At 33.0% G+C, this 21133-nt stretch overlaps 3 protein-coding genes across 7 annotated transcripts; 2 read left to right on the top strand and 1 right to left on the bottom strand.

The window, feature by feature from the left end:
- The first annotated feature begins 5450 nt into the window (after positions 1 to 5450).
- On the top strand, positions 5451 to 7937 carry LOC7458262 (thymidine kinase a). Its single transcript, XM_002302805.4, has 5 exons — positions 5451 to 5668; positions 5782 to 5926; positions 6180 to 6301; positions 6418 to 7467; positions 7551 to 7937. Exons 1-4 carry the CDS (start codon positions 5538 to 5540, stop codon positions 6659 to 6661), a joined length of 642 nt encoding a protein of 213 aa, XP_002302841.3. The 5' UTR covers positions 5451 to 5537; the 3' UTR covers positions 6662 to 7467; positions 7551 to 7937.
- A 3784-nt stretch (positions 7938 to 11721) lies between these two features.
- Positions 11722 to 15551, top strand: LOC7489861 (protein MAIN-LIKE 2). 5 transcript variants are annotated; one of them, XM_024595704.2, is made up of 7 exons: positions 11722 to 11887; positions 12186 to 12310; positions 12418 to 13062; positions 13231 to 13398; positions 13487 to 13876; positions 13961 to 15144; positions 15274 to 15551. In XM_024595704.2, exons 2-6 carry the CDS (start codon positions 12227 to 12229, stop codon positions 15113 to 15115), a joined length of 2442 nt encoding a protein of 813 aa, XP_024451472.2. In that variant the 5' UTR covers positions 11722 to 11887; positions 12186 to 12226; the 3' UTR covers positions 15116 to 15144; positions 15274 to 15551. The 5 variants fall into 5 exon arrangements, with proteins under 5 accessions (XP_024451472.2, XP_024451473.2, XP_002302840.3 ...); XM_024595705.2 differs by having other exon boundaries at positions 13961 to 15148; XM_002302804.4 differs by having other exon boundaries at positions 13961 to 15148; positions 15237 to 15551.
- A 2863-nt stretch (positions 15552 to 18414) lies between these two features.
- On the bottom strand, positions 18415 to 20308 carry LOC7458261 (uncharacterized). Its single transcript, XM_002301548.3, has one exon. It carries the CDS (start codon positions 20133 to 20135, stop codon positions 18591 to 18593), a length of 1545 nt encoding a protein of 514 aa, XP_002301584.1. The 5' UTR covers positions 20136 to 20308; the 3' UTR covers positions 18415 to 18590.
- Positions 20309 to 21133: the final 825 nt, after the last annotated feature.

Raw genomic sequence — 21133 nt, 5'->3', positions numbered from 1 at the left:
ATGTTTTTGTTAAAAAAAAAAGAAATAGATGAATAAAAAAATAACTTAAAAAATACATTTTTACATTATTATAATTATTAGGAATATTTATTTTAATTATCATAAAATTATATAAAAATAGTTTTCGAGAATTGCCCCGCGACAATTGTGCGGGGAGAAAATCTAGTGTCTTCTATATTAAACCTTAAAATTCACTTGGTATATAGTTGAGCGCTGATGGTCGTGTCATGTGAGAACGACACGTGTGCAACCCTGATCTCGACAGCGTGAAGCCTAACATGAATTTTGTGTCTGACATACAGAAACCTTGAACTAAAATTGGAATCGTGGAAAGTATATGCAAAGTTGTTCTTATCAATTACTAACATTTTTGTTCGTGCACCCCACGAAAGGAACTTTGGTCTTTTCACTAGCTAAATAACCTTTATTTTTTAAATTTAAATTTTTTTAATTTTTAAATTGTTTTAATATACTGATATTAAAAATAATTTTAAAAAAATAAAAAAAATATTATTTTAATGCATTTCCGATTAAAAAAACACTTTAAAAAATAACTACTATCAAACTCTCAAACATCCCCATAAAAAAAAGATGTATAAACAAAAAATAACCATTTTAATTTTCATGTTCAAGTGTTTCAAATTGTTCCATACAAAAATAAATTTATTTCTTAATATTTTTCTTTAGCTTTATTTTATTTTTAAAAAATATATAGTCTAAATAAATAAATAAAATCAACAAAATATATTATAATTAATTTACTTTATTTTTCAAAAATGAAATAAAAAACTACCCAATTTAATAAAAAAATAGTTAACGTAGATATTTTTATTTTTTATTTTTTAATCTTTCTTTTCTTTTCAAAACCATAGCCAATAAAAATCCAAAGCATGTTTTCCCATCCCATCCAAGTCAAAATTAGGTTGACATTAGAATTGAATGAAGAGACAAACAGTGTCTTAAAATCAAAATGTCAAGTATCCAATTATCAAAATTGAGACTACATTTACTATGTTTGTGTGAGTGTAAAAACATCCACTATCTCATATATCCTGAGAGTAGATAGGTGACCTATCCAATTTTGTTTCAATGTTAAAAAAAATATCAAGGCTACACAAGCATTTCCAAAATAACAAAAAAAATATATGAGACTTAGATTATTGATGTGACCGGGTTTAATAAACTTGATTAATTTAAATAATTTGAATAAAAAAAATGCAATGATGATAAATAAACTAGAAAAAAGTTTGACAACGATAAAACGGTAAGAAAAAAGCCAGCATGAGCCCATCCGAGTTAGCATGTCAAATCTACGACCTGATTGTGATACCAGGGTAATCCTGTTGAAAACAAACTGAATAAAATTATGAAGCTCGGTTACTAAACAACCCAGCGTTGAAGGGTAAAAACCGAAAAAAAAACTTAAAAAATAAAAAAAAATAGATACGAGTCAAATCGAGTTAACCTGTAAACCATGTGACCACATATATAAGATTGAGATAACCCCATCGAAATAAAAATGAAAAAAAAAAGCTTGAAGACCAATTCCCAATCAATTAAATATTGGATGATAAAATAAAAAAAACAATTTAAAAAAAATCAAATGTTGAAGGATCTTATTTGACAACAAATCATGATAATCTCATAGAAAGTAGAATGAAAAAAAAAATCAAAGCTCAATTTATAACAAATAAAATGTTGAATGATGAAGTTGAACAGAAAAAATATAATTAAAAAAAGGTAAAAAAAAAAACCTGACTCGATCCGACCCAGGTCTGCATGCAAAATCTGCGACTTGGACATGATATCGAGGTAACCATGTCGAAAAAAATTAAATAAAATTATGAAACTTAATTATTAAATAATCTAATATTGAAGGACAAAACTAGAACAAATTAATTTTAAAACGGCAATAAAAATTATTTGAGTCGACTCGAGTTAACCCGCTAAACTCGCGACCATGGGCATAAAATTGAGATAACTTCATAGAAAGAAAAGTAAGAAAAAAGCATGAAAACCACTTTCCGATAAATCAAATATTGAATGATGAAATTTAAAAACAATTAATTTTAAAAAATAACCTAAAAAAAACTATAATCAACCCGTGTTAACCTTCAATACTCATGACCCTGATCGTGAACCAAAGATTGATCTTATAAAAGGCAAACCCTAAAACATGGTGAAACAAAATTCTTAATCAACAAGATATCCAGGGATGAATTGAAAAACACATACAATAAAAAATAATCCAAAATAAAAAAATAACAATAAAAAAATGAACACCGAATTTGACATAAAAATAAATGAAAATTAAATGCTAAGGGATGAAATTGAAAACAAAATTTAATTAGAAAAATGATAAAAAAAAATCAAACATCAATAAAAAGAATGAAGACCAAACTAGACTTAGAAACTAAATAAAACAAATGATAATGAATGGAATTGAAGAAACAAATTAAATCATAAAAAAGATAAAAGAAAACATATAGCAATAAAACAAATAAAAACTAAATTGGACAAAAAAAACAAATCATAAAACACCTTTATATTTTGATAAGAAAAAGAAAGAAAAGAAAAGAAAAATTCACCATAACCCAACTGTTGTGTTGTCGTGCACATGTGCTATTGTGGAAAGCAATATTTGGCAGTCGGTTGACACTTGCGAATCATTTTTTTAAAAAATATATTTTATATTTATTAAAATATTAAATTAAAATGAGCATATATCCCCCAAAAGCAACTTAAATAACATTTTGGTTTTGCTTTAATAGTGTTTAATTTTTTTTAAAAAAACTATTCTACCCCTGTAAATTTAAAAACTAATATTACGAAGTAGCTACGGTGTGAACCCTGGAATTTCCATAACCATCTAATTACAAATTATTAATTGTATAGCGTGGAACAAAACATCCAATAGAATTAACAAATTGCAATCCCTATTCAGGAAAAAGTGAAAAAAAAAATATTAATGTTCAAGCATGCACTGTAATTTTTTTAATCCTAAAATGTAGGAATTAATTATAACTTAGTCCCTGTATTGTAACACGACTAGATTATTAGTCCTCATATTTTTAGAAAATGTACATTTAATCCTTATATTCTTAAATCTGTTTATAGCTTAATTCTTTTTGTCAATTTCATGTTCTTTTATGATTTTTTTTTAAGAAATAGAAAAAAAGTAAATAAGATGGAGAGAATTTACAAGAAAAGAATGCATTTTCTGGGGAAAAAAAAATACTATATCAAGCAAAGTCGACATTCATGGAGGGACTATGTAATAATTTTTAACACTAGAGATATTAAATGATACATACTGATAAACTATGAGAATTAAATTATGATTAATGCTAACAACTAAAATAGAATGGGTTTTTGAACAGTGTTGAATACTGTTCATGCAAAGACATTAGCATGTTAATCCCACTGTTCATGCACCAATTTTTTCTTTCAGTCCCTAAAGTTATTTTTCACTTTGGTTATTGAACTTCATTTCTTTGCAATTTCATCCTTGTAAAGTTATTCTAGCATGGTTTTATATGTTGGGGTTTGTTTTATTTTGCATTCTCTCGCATGTGCAAAATGTCCGATAATTTCAATGTTAGATTAAAGATTAATATTAAAAGATAGATTTTAGGTTATAGTTTTTTAAAAAAATTAAAAGGACTAAAATCAATATAAAAAAGTTTTTTTTTTAGTTTCATTGTTTAAAGGGCATGGAACACTTCTAGGTCTCTCAAATCTTAAATTATGCATATTTGATCCATGTTGTGTTTAAGTATTTTTACTTGGTCAAAACTCCATTTTAGTTCCTTAATGTTGAGGAAGGAGATAAAAACTCATCAAGAAAGAAAAATAAAAGAAAATATTTGGCCGGCCATAAAAAAAACCGATTTTAATGTCAATGAATTCGTCTTAAAGATAAAAGTTTACAAGAGATGGTTTTGTCTTTTAATCATGCTATAAAAAGTAGATCGAGACTCGTAAATTTTATTTTATTTTATTTTTTATTTTTAAATTGATTAGAGGGTGTTTTAGAGTTAAATATGTCTTTATTGATGTTTATGTGATGATTTTTAAGGTATTTTTAAATATAAACAATTTAAAAATTAAGTTTTGAGTGTCTAAGAACTCAAACTCTGATCCAATAATAAAAAATAAATCATCATATAACATGTTATTTGTTTTTTTAAAAAAACAAATTAAAAGCAAAATGTATGGATTTGACCTGTTAAGCTTAGTAATGATCAGTCTCTCTCTTAATTTTCAATTTATTTTTTAATCAACAACATGTATCATTTTCTAAAATGTTTATTTTATTTTTTTAATAGTAATTAATCTTTTGAATTATTTATGTAATTTCATAATACTTCGAATAAATTATTATAATTTATTAAAACAAAAATGATATGTATAAAGCGATCAAAGTTAACCTTTAAAATAAATAAAAGAAAACATATAAAATGAAAAGGATGGTTCAGGTAAAATAAGTATGTAGTTATCAAAATTAAATTTAAATATAAAAGTAAAATTATTAAATAAAAAGGATATTTGAGGTAATTATTTCCATGTACATCTATTTTTATTTTTTATAAAAATAATTAACTTACTGCTTTAGTTTTTAATTAATATTAATAATTTTTTTATATAATTTATTAGTTTATATATTTTTCAATTTATACATTGTCTTTTCATTCTTAGTTAAAAATATCATAATACTGATATTTTTTAATTTAAAATTCTGTTCACGGTGGAATGTGCCTCTACAGGTTAGTTAATTCTAAAAACGGCACTGATGGGCTGATGGCCTAATGCATTCTGAAAACAAAAAGGGCAAAAAAAAACAATGGTGGGCCCAAATGAATTGGACAATCAAAGTGGGCCCAATGAGCCTAACCCCACATAATCAAAATTTCTTCGGTGCATATTTTAGTAGTTTGTTTTTTGATTTGACTTAAAAATATATTTTTTAAAATATATTTTAATATTAATATATCAAAATTATATAAAAATATAAATAAATTAATTTAAAATAAAAAATAAAATTTAATATTTTTTAAAAACACTTTTAAAACGTAAAATAAATCAGCGTAAAAATAGTCTTGAAAACAATTGAATTTATTTATTTTTTTTGAATATTTTTTATATATTTTTAAATTATTTTAAAAAATAAAAAAAAATATTATTTTAATATATTTCTAATTTAAAAAAAATCCTATACCAAAATTTTAAAATATCTAACAAATACACGACGAAAGATACGTACAGCTCAGCCAGCACCGACCAGGTCGGCCATCAGAGAGTCAGAGTCACATGACTCATGCACGAGTGCTGAATTTAAAAAAGGAAAAAGAAAAGAAAAGAAATTCATATTTCAACTTCCCTCCAATTCTTTTCCCTCCAAAACCATTCAAAATCAAAACCAGCCTTCTTTTATTTATTTTTATTTCCAAACAGAACATCAATCTCTCCCCATTTCCCATCTTCTCACCTCCCAATTCCCAAATTCTTCCCCCCCACTTCCAGCTTATTACTCTCCCATGGCTGCTTTGACTTCGATTAACGGTGGCCGCTGTGAGGCCGGTGAAGTACATGTCATCATTGGCCCCATGTTTGCTGGCAAAACCACCGATTTACTCCGTCGTATCGAATCTGAGAGCAGCAGTGGCAGGTTCTTCTTCTTCTTTTTTTGGGGAGGGTTATGATCTGGTATTAGATACGCGAAAGGAAAGTTCTAATTTTGATTTTTGAAAATAATGATCTTGAATATTATTTTTAATGTAGAAATGTGGCAATGATAAAATCAAGCAAGGACACAAGATATGCAAACGATTCGGTGGTCACACATGATGGCTTGAAATTTCCTTGCTGGTCTTTGCCAGATCTCACCTCTTTCCATCACAAGCTTGGAGATGATGAATATCACAAGGTTTCTTTTTTAGCGTTTTGAATCGTTTATTTCACAATCAGATCTAAACAGGGTCTATTATTGTTGCTGCTGCTGCCGCTGATTAATGGGTTTCGGAGAGAAAAGGAAAATAAGATTTTCTTTCCTTTCCTTTTCTTTTTACGAGTTTGAAAGAAGGCTTGCTAAAAAGAAAATGTTGTGATTGGTTTGATGATTTTACTGCAATTCATATTTTCTTTCTCCTCCACTTCTCATGATCTATGTTTATTGACAGCTTGACGTGATTGGCATTGATGAGGCTCAATTTTTTGAAGATCTTTATGAATTCTGTTGCAAGGCTGCTGATCATGATGGGAAAACTATAATTGTAGCTGGCCTTGATGGGGATTATTTGAGGTGTTGCTCAATGTCTTTCTTAGTAATTTAATTTGGTTTGACAAATGTTGCTGTTCGACTTTAGGAGCTCTTTCATTGTAAATTGGCATCTGATTTATATTACCTTTGTTTGGTAGGAGGAGCTTCGGATCTGTGCTTGATGTAATACCTCTTGCTGATACGGTAACAAAGCTGACTGCAAGGTGTGAACTTTGTGGCAAGCGAGCCTTCTTTACCTTGAGGAAGACAGCAGAGACCCAGACAGAATTGATTGGAGGATCTGATGTCTACATGCCTGTTTGCCGCCAGCACTATGTCAGTGGGCAAGCAGTCATAGAATCAACAAGGAACGTCCTTGAATCCTATAAGGTTTCCCACTGACTCCCATATTGAGGTAGCTGCAGTCATGTAATGTGCTGACTGGGAGCCCACGCGTGGCTTTCCCATTAGTTATCTTTTTTATCTGCAGATTGCAGTTTATGTACAATGCTGAATTGGGGGCTTCCATGGTTCCAGATAAGTTGAAAACATCAATGTACTGATCATAATATATAGTATGGAATGAGATTTCTTACATAAAATCTTTGTTCATTTACTGGTAAATTCAAACATTTTTCACTGGAGAAGTTCATTATTGGCACTTGATATAGAATGAAGTAGCTGAATCCTCACCAATTAATGATATCCCTGGCAAATTATAGAGCGAGTGAAGTTTTCAATTCATAGAATGTGGGCTTGTTTGAGAGTACAATAAACATTACCTTTTAAAATTATGTGAATGTATGATATTTTCTTTCTTCGCAATTCCACGAAAGACCAAAAACTTAGGATGTATAAAGTTGAATTGTATTTTAGAATTTAGCTTCTATGGATTTAGCAATGTTTTATTTTGTTTCATTTACCAATATCAACCTTGTATTTATAAAAATGCCTATTTTTCTAGTTTTTTTAACCCTTTATTTTCCGCTCAAAAACAAGAGAGACATGACTTATGACGAGAAATAAAAGCTTAGTACAAATCTTCAGAGCCTACCTTCAGAGAAACCGGACAACATTGCACAGGCAATATAAAAGAGGAGTTCATCACTCTCCCAACATGATGATGGGAGCTGGATAGGTCTGTTACCAACTATATGAAGAGTTTAAGCAAGAATAAGAGAAAAGCTGAACTTGCCATTCAACAGAAGGTAAAGCCCTCGACTGCATTTCTCAGGGTTGAGCATATTTAGGAATTTGTGGTTACTAAATATTAATTGATATTTGGTTGCAGGTCTCAACACTAGTTGTTAGGCTGTTATTCACACATTGGAAAGTGAATTCTCTGGATGGGTAAACCTCTTCTTATTCGAGCAAGAAACTAACACCATCCAGTGTTCAAGATCCAGATCTCTATCGAGATTGTTGAGCCTGGTGAGATGATTTGATAACATGGGATTCTTGGATACAATTGAATTCAAGATGATGGCTAGGGTTCATGTTTGGAAAAGAGATGATCTGATCACATTTATTTTCTTTTTTTAATATAACAATATACATTTTGAATAACGGTTGTATTTTATTTTTAATGATTAGCACAATCACCGAGTAATCAATTGGATTACTTGATGATAAGTTAAACTATATATTACGATATAATAAATATAAATGTTTTATAGTATATGGCTTGAAGTTACTTTAGTAATTGTATAAATTGTATGAAACCTGATAAAAAAAACAATTGAGATAATTACGAAGGTTCAATGCATTGGTTCATAGAGTCATTTACTTGAGGAAATAATTTAGGTTTGATGAAGAGTTCAAGATAGGCTTATACTTATTTTTATTCATTTTTGAAACAGAAAATATAAATAATTTTATATAATATTATATTATTGCATGTGTCACATTGTATTAGTTTGGATTAGTTTAGACGCATATCAATTATCAAGAGTTTTAATTATAAAAAAATATGTAATTAATATTGTAAGATTCTATGTATATAAGAGTTAATGTATATTTAAGTATATGTTTTACATTGATGTTTTAAACTAACATAAGAAGAATAATGCATTGGTTCATAACAAAAAATTATATAAATTGTTTGAAAACCTAACAAAAAATTTAATTAAGATAATTATGAAAGTTCAATGCATTGCTTTATAGAATCATTTATATGAGGAAATAATTTAGGTTTGATGAAGAGTTCAAAATATGCTTATACTTATTTTTATTCATTTTTTAAACAAAAAATATAAATATTTTTATATAATATTATATCATTGCTTGCATCATATTGTATTAGTTTGGATGCACACCAATTATCTAAGGTTTTGATTATAAAAAAAATGTAATTAATATTGTATGACTATGATAATAACATAATATAAGAGTAATATTGTTTAATGTATATTTAAATATATGTTTTACATTGATATCTTAAATTAATATAAGAATGCTTTGATCGACTTTATTTGTTGCATTAATATGCTTATATGAAAGATGCATTAATGCTTAAATTTATTTGAGTGCTTGTATGAAAATATATTACTTGTATTTGTATGTTGCACATGCTTGGTGATGATTGGTACAGGATTCAAGAGTATAGAATCATTTAAGAAAATCATCAAAGAAGCAAGGCATGAATACATAAAATAACACAATAATGGTTTTCATCTTCAAACATGAAACACGATGCATAACAACTTTCAACTTCAAAGATCAAGATCTTGTATAGAGAGTTTATCAAATAACTTTTAATTTGTTTAGGAACCATTTTCCACTCCTATAAAACCTAAACAGACTTAAAAAAACATAATCTAAATTAGTTTAGTTGATTTAAAAAAAAAATCACCTTTTTGAGAAATGGTTTGATCGGTTTGGAAAATGGTTTAACTATTTTATGAAAATTTCAGAATTTGTCCAACATCTTTAAACAGTTTAAACTGTTTTATCAATGATCTAATCGATTTTTTAATAAACATAAATTTTTGGAAGAGTATGCCTAATGACTAGCTTGATCTTTTACCCCTATGAATATTCCCCTCTTCAGCAAAATAAAAAATAACATCCAAGGTAAAATTTTAATCATATTTTTAGTCTCATACAACTTTTTACAACCTTTGTTATACTTTTAATTTATCAAAAAATAAGGTTAAAGTGTTTTTGACAAAACTCTTTCAAGTGCTCCATTTGTATTCCATTTAACTCTATTAAGAAAGTAATATTATGGAAATGTAAGTGACACTTAAAAGACTTGAAAAAGACTTCTAAATGCTATTTACATGGCTTGATACTTGTACATTTACAAGTATTAGTGAGGAAGGATTTTCTACTCTTGTACATTTACAAGTATTACATGGCTATTTAGCAGTGTTATTAAACCTGGACCGGCCTGACGGGTCAACTCGGGACCCAGTGGCTGGACTGGTCTGGGTAAGATAAAAGACCGTCCAATGCAACAATCTAGCAAAACCCGGTCGATCTGGCGAGTCGACCTATGACCCGGGTGAACCCTAACGAGACTCAATTTTTTTTTCAAATGTAGTTTTTCTCCTATACTCTTTTTTTTCATATTTTTTTAGTTGGTTATTAACACTTTTTAAAGTTTACTATATAAATACTAGAAAAATATTTTATTTTTTCAATGTAGGATTTAAAACTCTTTAATATATATACTCTATGCTCCCAAGAAAAAAAGTTAATTTTTCAATATAGGATTTGAAGCCCTTTCATATATATACTCTATGTTCATAAGAAAAAAGTTAAGTTTTTTCAATGTGGGATAAAAAACTTTTTGGTTTAAATACTTCAACTTAAAAAGGATAACATAATATCTTTTCAATGTGGGATTTGAAGCCCTTTAATATATATACTCTATGTTCACAAGAAAAAAGTTACGTTTTTTCAATGTGGAATAAAAAACTTTTTAAAATATTCTTTTAAACTTTATTATTTACAACATGTATAGCCTATATTCACATGAATTGTTTCTTAATTTTTCATATGAAATATTAAAACTTTAAATATTTTTTTTGTAATTTTTCTGGGTTGACCCATGAAACCCGGAACCCGGCCCCTTGGTTGGGTTAACTTCCGAGTTGGGTTTGATAACTATGTAGATTAGGTGGAAGGTTTGATCTTTAACATGTGTAAGAGGATTGGTTTTCAACTCAAGCTCGTAAAAGGATTGGATTAAATCTTGAAACTGGAAAAGGATTGAGAAATGTTTTTAATCTTGATTCTCTAAACAGATTGTGATAGGTTTGATCTTGGGCCAGTAAAATGATTGAGTTTAATGTTGAGCCCATAAAAAAATTAGGTTAAATCCTGAACCCGAAAAAGGATTGGAAGAGGTTTTCAATCTTTTACACGTGAAAAACATTGTGTAAAGTTTTGGTCTCCCCCTTTAAGAATACCGTGTATGATAGTAAACTGTTGAACAATGGTTAAAAAAAAGAGTAGATGATTGTCCGAACTTGTATAAAAATCCCGATGCATGCTCTTTTAACTCTATCTACTGTCTTATTATGTTGATTGTTTTGGTGCATTTTTAAGTTTGCTTCTATTATTATTTTGAGATTATTTGTATAATCATTAGTTTGTGCTATATATTATTTTAAGTTATCAAAAAGCTTTTTAATTGGCAGCTTAATTCATCATCTTTTTAGGTTCATCTAAACTTTCATACCTGGGGTAATATAATATTTTTTTTTAATATAAGAAAAAAATATCCAGGTGTTGCTGACATGTTTTCTAGTAAAAACAAAAATTCTAATTATGAATTCAAAATCCGAGGCGTATTGGACATCATGTTTTTAAATACTAAGATAGTGACATATTGAACATCTTTTTTTTTATATAAAAAATTTATTAAGATGACAAATTGACAACATTTTAGATCGATTCGGGTCAAATCAAGTTAATTTGCTAAACTCGAAACCTGGGTCATGAGACCTTAATAACCCTTTAAAAATCAAAATCAAAATAGATTATGAAACCCAATTCCCAACCAATCCAATGTTGAAGAATGAGATTGAAAAAAAATTTAATTAAAAAAAAGATAAAAAAAACAGAGTGAACCCGTCAAACTCGTGGTCTGAGTCATGCACCCAATTAGGTTTAATTACTTTATTTTTTTCTCAAATTATTTCATATTTTAATTACCTGATAACAAAAATTAACACTCGCAAAATTAGGTGGCAACTAAATATGAGAAAATTGGTTTGAGAGTATGATAATTCTATAAAAAATTAATAAAAAAAATCACAAAATTTAATTCAAAAACAACTAAATATTAATGAATAAAATTAATAATAATAACAAAATTCTTCTTGATAATTTTAATGGGTGGTTAAGTTGGCCCATTCAAGAAACAGTAGATAGCCCAAACATATCATTAAAAAATGGGGCTACGCCCAGACTACTGAAAAAGTGACACGTGTATAAGGACACGCGTTTAACCCAAAACGAGAGGCTGGTTTAGTTGTAGGTTTTGATATCACGTCGCTTCGATGCTTAACCCGTCGTTTTGTTTTCGAAGCAGTTCCTTCCTGGTCGTAGCGGGAGATAAATCAGAACTCTTTCTCCGTCGTCGTTTTGCTAAAAATTTATCCCAGTCTCCTTTTTCAGGTTCGTCATTCCTTTATCCCCTATTCCTCCTCCTCCTTGTTTTTTCATTTTCCCGGAAGCTGCAGCCAGAGCTAGTTAATACAACTACGGTGTTGATTTTTCTTAGTTTTAATTTTTGTAAATTATCTATTAGCCAATAGGAACAATAATCTAGGTTTAAAGCAAATTAAAAATTGGATATCCATGGAAGATTTCGATTCAAGTCTAATTCATTATTATCATTACAAAATAATAATAATAACTGCAAGCTAGTTGTTGAAAGAGGCGTTTTGGATGGTTAATAATGGAGTTGTTGCAGTTGCTTACGTTGGTGGTGGTGGTGGTGGTGGGAAGCAGTGAATGGATACGAATCCCGGACCCATTGATGGTAGTGTACTGTATGATCAAGACAAGCATGTCTCCTCTGCAGTTTGGGATGGCCAGGTTGGTGTTTGTGTGGAAACATAGTGTCTTACTTTTCATGATCATTACATTAAAGCACATGCATTGTTTGTGTTCTACTAAGACTTTGTTTATGTGGTGGTGTTCAGGAGCGTGGTGCGCTAAGATGCCATGAACACACCTCGAAGCTGGGTGAATGGAAGCTAACTCCTAAACAAATTGAGTTGGTGGAGAAAGCTGGATTTGGTTACTTGAGAAAGATTCCGGCTATTAGTCTTGACAATCCTCTAATCTCAGCTCTTGTTGAGAGGTGGAGGAGAGAGACCAACACGTTTCACTTCACTGTTGGTGAAATGACTGTTACTCTCCAAGATGTTGCATTGTTGCTCGGACTTGCGATTGATGGGAAGCCTGTTATTGGAATAACACACACCACTTGTGCCTCGGTTTGTGAAGGGCTTCTAGGGAAAGCACCAGACTCTAGCTACGCGAGTGGCGGGATGGTGAAGTTAAGTTGGTTGAAGGAGTTCTTTTCTCATTGTTCTGAAGATGCACCTATTGAAGAAGTTGAGCATTGCACTCGTGCTTATCTTCTGTACCTTGTGGGCAGTACAATATTTTCCACTACCACTGGGAATAAGGTTCCAGTAATGTACCTTCCTTTGTTTGCGTATTTTGAAGAAGCTGGGGAGTATGCCTGGGGAGCAGCAGCATTAGCTTTCTTGTATAGAGCACTCGGCAATGCATGTGTTAAATCTCAAAGTACCATTTGTGGTTGCTTAACACTACTGCAGGTTATTTATGTTTTAACTATAGCTATCCATTGATCATCTTGGAGATTGGTGTGTCCTTTATTTATTTATTTTTCTTTGTCAGGATGCGTGCTGCAAGGATTTCTTTCAGCAACTAATTTCATCCTAGGATATATAATATTGGTATTGACTGGTTCTTGCTTTCTGTAGTGTTGGAGCTACTTTCACCTAAATGTGGGCCGACCAAAGCTTAATCGGGACCCCATCCACGATCATTTTCCATTTGTACTTAGATGGAAGGGAAAACAAAGCGGGCCAACAACAAACCGTGATGTTGTTTTCTACCGCAAGGCACTGGACTCATTGAAAACAACTGATGTAGGTTTTTACTGCTTTCAGTTCAGTTCTTATTCCACTTACCGAATAAAAAAAATTCTAATTCAACTGGTGTGGTGTTGACACATAGGTGGAGTGGCTTCCTTACAAAATTATGGACAGTACTGTAATACCAAAAGATATAAAAAATACTTTGATTTTAGGGAGATCAAAGACAATGCTCATATGCTTCGACAAGGCAGAAAGACACCTTCCTGACCGTTGCCTAAGGCAATATGGCATGCTTCAACCAATCCCAGAAGATGTGGAGCGGTGGCTGAGAAAGAGTCGAGGAGTTGATGGTGGGGTCGACTTGTCTGGGAAAATGGAGTCGGAGCTTAATGAATGGATGGATCGTCAACTCCATATTGTGGATGGGGATGATGGTGTAGATGAAAGCGACTACATGCAATGGTACTGGAAAATGACTCGTAAAGTTGTTGGAAGGCCAATCTCTCTCTCATCCGAGTTCCAAAGGACGGTAGGACTATGCTCAAACTTCAATTTTGCTATTACATTTACTTTTTATAATAATCTTTAATGGTCTATTCTTTAACTGTCACAGATCTCTGGTCTAAGGGAAATTGCTTATTTAGCGGATTCATTCTCAACAAAAGGGTTGGATGGACAGCAATTTGAGTCAATTTCAAGGATCAGGTTTATTGCGCAGGACTGTTTAAGGGACCAGATTGAATGTCCAGCCACACCTTCAGTCCCCCCACAAATTGAACTAGGAAAAAGGTCAAGGGGGAAGGAGAGGATAAGAAGGAAAGGTATTGGGAAACGCAGGAGAAAGGGTGATCTAATGGAATATCAGGAAGCAAGTGAGGATGACCAGCCTCAGTTTTATGGTACAATTATCGAGGCTGATCAGTTGCACTTGCATCAGGCAGATGGCGAGGTTGGTCAGTTGCTGTTATGCCAGGCAACTGATAATTTTGATCCTCAACAGCTATCTCATGCAGCTGGCGAGGGTGACAGTGAAGAGCTGCCAAATGTGGTTAATAAGGAAGATGGTGCGAAGCTTAGCAATGCTACAAAGGACATCATTGACTCTCAATCTTGTAGAGACTCTGACAGTGTGAATGACTCTCAGCCTTCTCATGCAACTATTGAGGTCAACGACAGAAAAATATATGGTGAGGCAAGTAAAGTGTTTGATGATTCCCAGTCCCGTGAGCCAACAAATAAGATGAATGACTCACAAACTTGTCAGGCAACAATAAGTGATCATGATTCTCAGCTTCCTGATGCATCGGACAAGGTCAATGACTCAGGACTCTTTGATGCAACAATTAATGAGGTTCAGCCCAATGGTGCTATTGATGAGATCAACGATCTGCATATTTCTGATGCAACAAATGGGCTCAAAGCCTCGCAGCTTCCTGACACGAATGAAAGGCTCAAAGCCTCGCAGCTTCCTTATACAACCCAAGAGGAAAATGATTCGCTCCCCCCAGACGCAACTGCAGAGATCAATGACTTGCAGCTTCCAGATGCAATTAAAGAAGCCGATGACTTGCTGCTCCCTGATACAATTGAAGAGGCAAAAGACTTGCAGCTTCCTGATACAAAAGATGAGGCCAGTGATTCAACTCTCTTGGATGCTGCTGACAAGATTGATCAACCAAAAGCCAAAGCTACAATAGAGGATGTTCCAATATCTCTTGATACTGTTGAGGATGCTGCAAAGCAGGGTGATAACAGTGTTGGAGCATGAAAAGAAGGCCTTGCCATGATAATTCTTCTGTAGGTACTTTTAATATGCTTGCTGTTTTCTACCTCGTGTTCATTAATCTTTAAGCAAAACATTTTGATGTTTGCCATGCATTTCATTGCAGATTAATAAGCAGTAAAATGTTCATTTTATTCTGGCAGCAGCTCAAGAGCAACACCATAAGTGTCTGAAAATGGGGGACAACCAGTAGTTGTAGAAGAATACTCGCACCATTATCGTTTGAAGACTCTAATATTCATGATACCATGTAGCTTATAGAATTAGGTCATTAATATAGGGATGTTGAAAGTTATTTTCCAATTGAGAAATTCACATTATATTTCGAAGATGCTCATCTAATACTTCACTAAATTAGATTCATGCTTATGGTTGGGCGTGATCTGGCTTTTATATGCATGGTGATGTGCTGTTGATAAAATTCAGTGTTGCCCACGTTGCAGGTTCTGTGTGTCTACTTCTCTTGATTAGATTGCACTTTCATTCTGATTATTTAAGTTAGAGAAGCATCTGATATAAATATTTTCGATCATGTCTGGGATTATAGAATTCAACTCCACCTTTTATGTGAGTTGTTATTGCTTGTGTTTAGGCTATATCAGAGAACGTCGTGGTATTGTACAGTAGAAACTCCTGCTTTTGATGCGAGGCATCTATTAACCACTACTTTATTCATTTTTCAAGTCTTAATGCCTTTATGAATTGAGTGACTTAGCACTTATTTGACAGAGGAGGCGCAGTGCTCCCTACTGTCTTTTTGGGTTCTATTGTATTCTATGTATGCGTAGGCACAAGCAGTATGACTCTTCGGTAAGATGTGCTGTACCTTTTTTTTAACAGTTCCTTTCTTTTGGTCGGGAAAGTTCATGGAAGCATCCAAGTGGTTTAATTATGTGTGTCGAAGATGATATGCAGGCTTTGTTTGGACAGGGGAGGGCAAATCATTAGAAAGAGCTAAGGATTTGGGTTCCCCCCTTTTTAATTATTTCAATCAGTCTTTTTTCCCCTTGTTCTTTCTGAGTTTTGCTCGACATGCGATACTTCTTATTTTTCCCCATCATCTCTTGCAATAAATGGTTTTCAACAACTAAGCTGCTGTGAACTTAAATGTTTTGTAATTTAAATGGCGAACATTAGCTGATTAGATCTAGTGATGACAATGAATATCATGAATCGAGTTTCTCGAACCTGAACCTAAACCTGATTAGGTTTTGAGTATTCATAATCCGAAACTAACCCGAACCCAAACCTAAATGCTATAATTTAGTACATAATTAACTTGATATATAAGGTTATTATTTTTTTTTGAGTTGGTTTCAGCTTGGGTTTGGGTTGAGTAGACTAGTTAGTATCTATACCCTACATGAAAACCTGATTTTTTTCCTTGAGGTTTTACATTCCTAATCAGATTCTGTCATATAAAACCATTCTGACGACCAATCTTCACCGTTCAAAAGCGCACTGGTCTGGGGTGTGGCAAAACCTCCTGCAGAAGAGAAATTTCAAGTCATGTCTAGTCTACGATGGTTTCTGTAACCCAATTAATTGAAGTCGAGGTTTATTTCAAATTTCCAACTTTTTTAAATTAATAAGCAAAAATATTACACCTTTTATATAATATCACAGGGAACAATTTCTAGTCCTGGCATAGCTTCATAATAATTGAATGGTGTGAATAATAATAATAATAATAATTCTGTAAAGCTCCCCACCAACTAAAAGGAACCTAGAAATAACTGAAGGTGTGAAGAACATGATTCCGAGCAAGATTTGAGCAGTGATTAATTACCTACCTGGCCAATACTGTTCCCATTGACATAAATGTTGCTGCGATTCAAATCTCTGTGAAAGAGGCCTGCAATCATGCAAATGAAGAAATTCCAACCACTCTCAAGCCTGCTCAGACCACATCTTCAACGCTTTCAAATTGAGGGAGCTAAGCAATGATGTGCTTGTTCTTGTCCACTGATCTCAGCAACTGAACCTCCGAGTGAAGCCGATTGATGAGTAGAAAACAAAAATCTCATCCTTAGCATGGAATACACAGAGTATATATTTTATTCTGGCTTGTTCTCTATAATCAAACAAACAGAGATTTAATTTGTATTCCTGACTCTAGACGTATCTGCGCTTAAAGCAATGGAGTTTGAGCATGTTCACTGTCCTCTTTCATGGGTTACCCGTGCTTGCCTCCAATGCCCTATAACTGAAACATTGAATCTCGGCATCACTTTCTAAAACCATCCTGCTACTTGTTGCTTGTCCAGCAGAAGGACTAAATCATGGAGTGCCGATGGTGGTCAAGATATATAAACTGTGATTGACAACATGTTATCTCAATTGGACCTTCACCTGACAAGCCCCTGGTCACCGGAAAAGTACATTGCCTCTGGATTCCACTAAAATAAGTATGGCCATCACCATCCATTAAAGAAGAGGAAGAGACCTAAATCACGGAGATTCTTCCTACCCTCCTTTTGTTTGTTTTAGACACCTCTTCAATAAAAAGAAAGAGAAAAACATCACAATGGTAGCATTTGGCCCAGAAGATGATAACCAAGTCGCTTACCATGGTGACATTCCAGAACTAAAAGGAAAGGATTGCTCCAGCCAGTCGACCACATTTCAACGATGGCGCACAAACAGAGGGTCTAAGTAAAGAAGTTACTAGTTGTTCATAATAATCTCTGCTTAACTAATAAACTTCTATAATAATGTCTTCTTATTATGAACATCGAGCACTGCAGTCCATTAACAATGAAATCATTTTCTATATTTATTATCATCTGCAGCACCCTGTTTGCTAACACTGTAATGAGTGAAGCATAAACATGGCAGCAGCCTTGTAATCTGAGAATCATATTAATAATCCCAATGGATTATTGTTTGAATTCAAGGGGTTATAGAATATGAAGTACTTTGTTTTGCATTTCAGAAGCACCTTTCATATTGGCCAGACTACCCTAACAATCAAAATGAATTTATTGACTTCTATCAAGCAACCTACTAACTAGAACAATAAGTTGATCCAACATGAGGATCCAATTAGATGTCCTCAAGAAATTTAAATTGCACATCAAATAATTCAATGTTTTCTGCCATCCTCACACTTATTCAGCATAGCCAAAACTGAGAATTGACAATGTCTGACCGGCTTACCAAAACAGCGAACTTGAATCCTAGACATCTTTCCTTCAAACCACACATACACAAAAATAAAAAATAAAAATGGAACCCTTAAATTGGAAGAGCAGTTATTGAATACTAATTTCCCGCATGACACATCCTTCATAATTTCTTCTTTTCATTAAACCCACAAGTTATATAGAAACAGAGGAAAAAAGAAAACAAAGGCGATGGTACATGGTTCCTTAAAAACAAAAGGCATCATTTATAGCTAATAAATGCTGCCATTAAACAAATGCTTGGCAGAATATAACACTATTGAAAAGATTACAGTTTACCAAGGAGGATTAGAATTCTCCCTTACAGAAGGTGACCTGGAACTTATGCTCCCATCTCTTCCAAACCTCGAGATACTCCTTCCACTCTTAGGAGTACCAACTCCTGGACTTGCCCCTCTATAACTGGCACGGAGGGTTTCATCTACAGAGGATGAAGACCTGGAAATTGCATTCCTCACAAACTTCTGTGCAGCAGGAGAGAGCGTCCGCACACTTGGACTAGCGCTCCCCCCTCTACTTGGAGAGGGCAGCGGTGGCTTTTGAAACATCTTTGACTTCTCCCTCAACCTTCGCGAAGCCTCCCTCGACAATGAATGGGCCTTCACATCCCGTGCAGGTGGATTAGGGATTTTAAAATGCGGCCCATTGCCACTACCACCAATATCAATCGGGGTATCCTCAGGTTCCAACCTCATTGGTGTCCCTTCAATCTCACCCCAAGTAATAAATGGCGACTCATCAACTCCAGGAGCCGGTGATGGTGTCCTAACAAAACTATACCCATCATCTGCCTTCTTCCCTGATTCCACATAAAACCTATCTGGTGTCCTCCTCAAATCCTCCAAATCATACTTCTTTGCCTTATCCCCGTCCCTATCATACATAGGAAGTGGAGTAGCCCCAGCTACAGGAGTATAAAGCACCTCAACAACACCATCATCTCTTGGCCTAGTATCCAACATCTTACCATGAAAACGTGTGCTGGACCTATTGATTTCTTTAGTCAAACCCTTCAATCTAACAGCCTGTTCCTCCTCAGTCAATGGAGCCTCACCCCTATCAGCCGGATGATACATCAGCAAATTCTTCGCTGTGTACTTCCATCCTTCCAATGTGCTCGGTGGCTGATCAGAAGTTCCAAAACCATCTGTAATCCTATCCCTCTTCGCATCCCCAATGAATTTAACATCCTCCTTTTCACCTTCTAACAAATGCTCATATCTCTCCTTCCTTTTCCTATTCACTTTCTCTAATATCTTTGAAAAGCTATCGTTATCCTCACTCGTATATCTCCTAAAAAATTCGTCTAAACTCAAATTCTTATCAACAGCAACTTCATTCTCATTAGACTCTGCATTACTAGATAATCCCCTATCCATAACAACGCCAGGTGTTTGAATCCTGCTATCAAATTCATCAAATGGAGTAAGACTACGCATAAAAGTAGAACCTGGGGTTTGGGTTCGATTTCTACTCCGAAAGCTGCCGTCGGAGCTGGGATTGTTTACCTTTTTGCCACGGCGCTCCATAATCTTCAACTGGGCATCTCGAATTTGGATCGGATCGCCCGATTTCATAGCTTCGAGCCAATCAAGACGGTCACGTAGCTTCGAGATATCAGGGAAGAAGTCGCGCTCGATGATTTTCTCGATGGTGGCCACATAGGTGTCCTCGTCAAGAACTGTGGGGTGTTTACTAGGGTTTATCGGGGTGTTGTTGATCGAGGAGGAATTGCTGGAGATCTGGAGGGTATTTTCGGAATTTGAATATGGTGACGGAGATGAAAGGTGGCGTGGTGAGTGTCCTGGAGAGAGTAGCATGATGGTTTAGAATAAATTAGGGTTAGTCTTTCCACAAGCAATTGATTTGAGTGATGGAAATTGGGAAATTTTGAAGGTTAGGGTTAGGGTTCTTTAAGCTTTTGAAGATCGGAGACGGAGAATGGATGCGCGAAAACCGTGTGCGAGTGACGTGATTAGGATTTGTGTCCCTTTATTTATTATTTATTATTTATCATTATCATTATTATTATTATTATTATTATTAATGGTGTTGGAAGAGAGTAGGAAACGACGGCGATCTAACGGTCATGATGAAATCCTTATTAAATAGCCGACATGTCCAATCGCTCCTCACATGTTAAAGAGTGTTATTATTATTATTACCAGTAACTCTAAAACGCGTGGGGCCACGTGTTATTCTTTTAGTTTTTGTTTTTTTTCTTTACATGTTTTTTTTTTAAAATTGATATTTTTGTTTTTGTTTTCTTTTTAAAATTAACTTTACTAATTTTTTTAAATATTAAACTGATTGAAAATTTAGCTATGTAGTTTTTTTCTTTATATAGATTGTTATAATATTTCTCTACATGATTTTTTTTTCTTTTTATGATTTTTTTCTTCTTTCTTAAACTGGTCTTTATCGATTTTATTTTTTTCATATTGAGTTAGTTGAGAATTTAACTTCGTAGTTTTTTTAAAAATAACATTGTGGATTATTACAGTATTTCCTCAAAATGGGTTTTGTTTTGCTGTAGTGTTTCCCCCACATGTTGTTTTTTTAAATTATCTTTGTTGAATTTATTTTTTCAATGTTGAGCTTTGAGCTTTAGCTTTCCCCATATATATTTTTTTCTATTTTTTTTTCCCAAAATTGTCCTCTTTTTTTTTTGTTTTATTTTATTTTTTTTAATTTGTTTTCAAAATTATTTTTGTCGATTTTTTTTTTTACTATTGAGCTGGTTGAAAATTTAGTTTTTTAGTTTTTTTCTTTAAAACACTGTGGATTGCTATAGTGTTTCCCCACAAGGTTTTTTTTA

Source organism: Populus trichocarpa, chromosome 2 (assembly GCF_000002775.5).
Source record: "Populus trichocarpa isolate Nisqually-1 chromosome 2, P.trichocarpa_v4.1, whole genome shotgun sequence".
Taxonomy (NCBI): domain Eukaryota; kingdom Viridiplantae; phylum Streptophyta; class Magnoliopsida; order Malpighiales; family Salicaceae; genus Populus; species Populus trichocarpa.
Note: the sequence above shows the minus strand (reverse complement) of the source record. Positions and strands in the feature narration are given on the sequence as shown.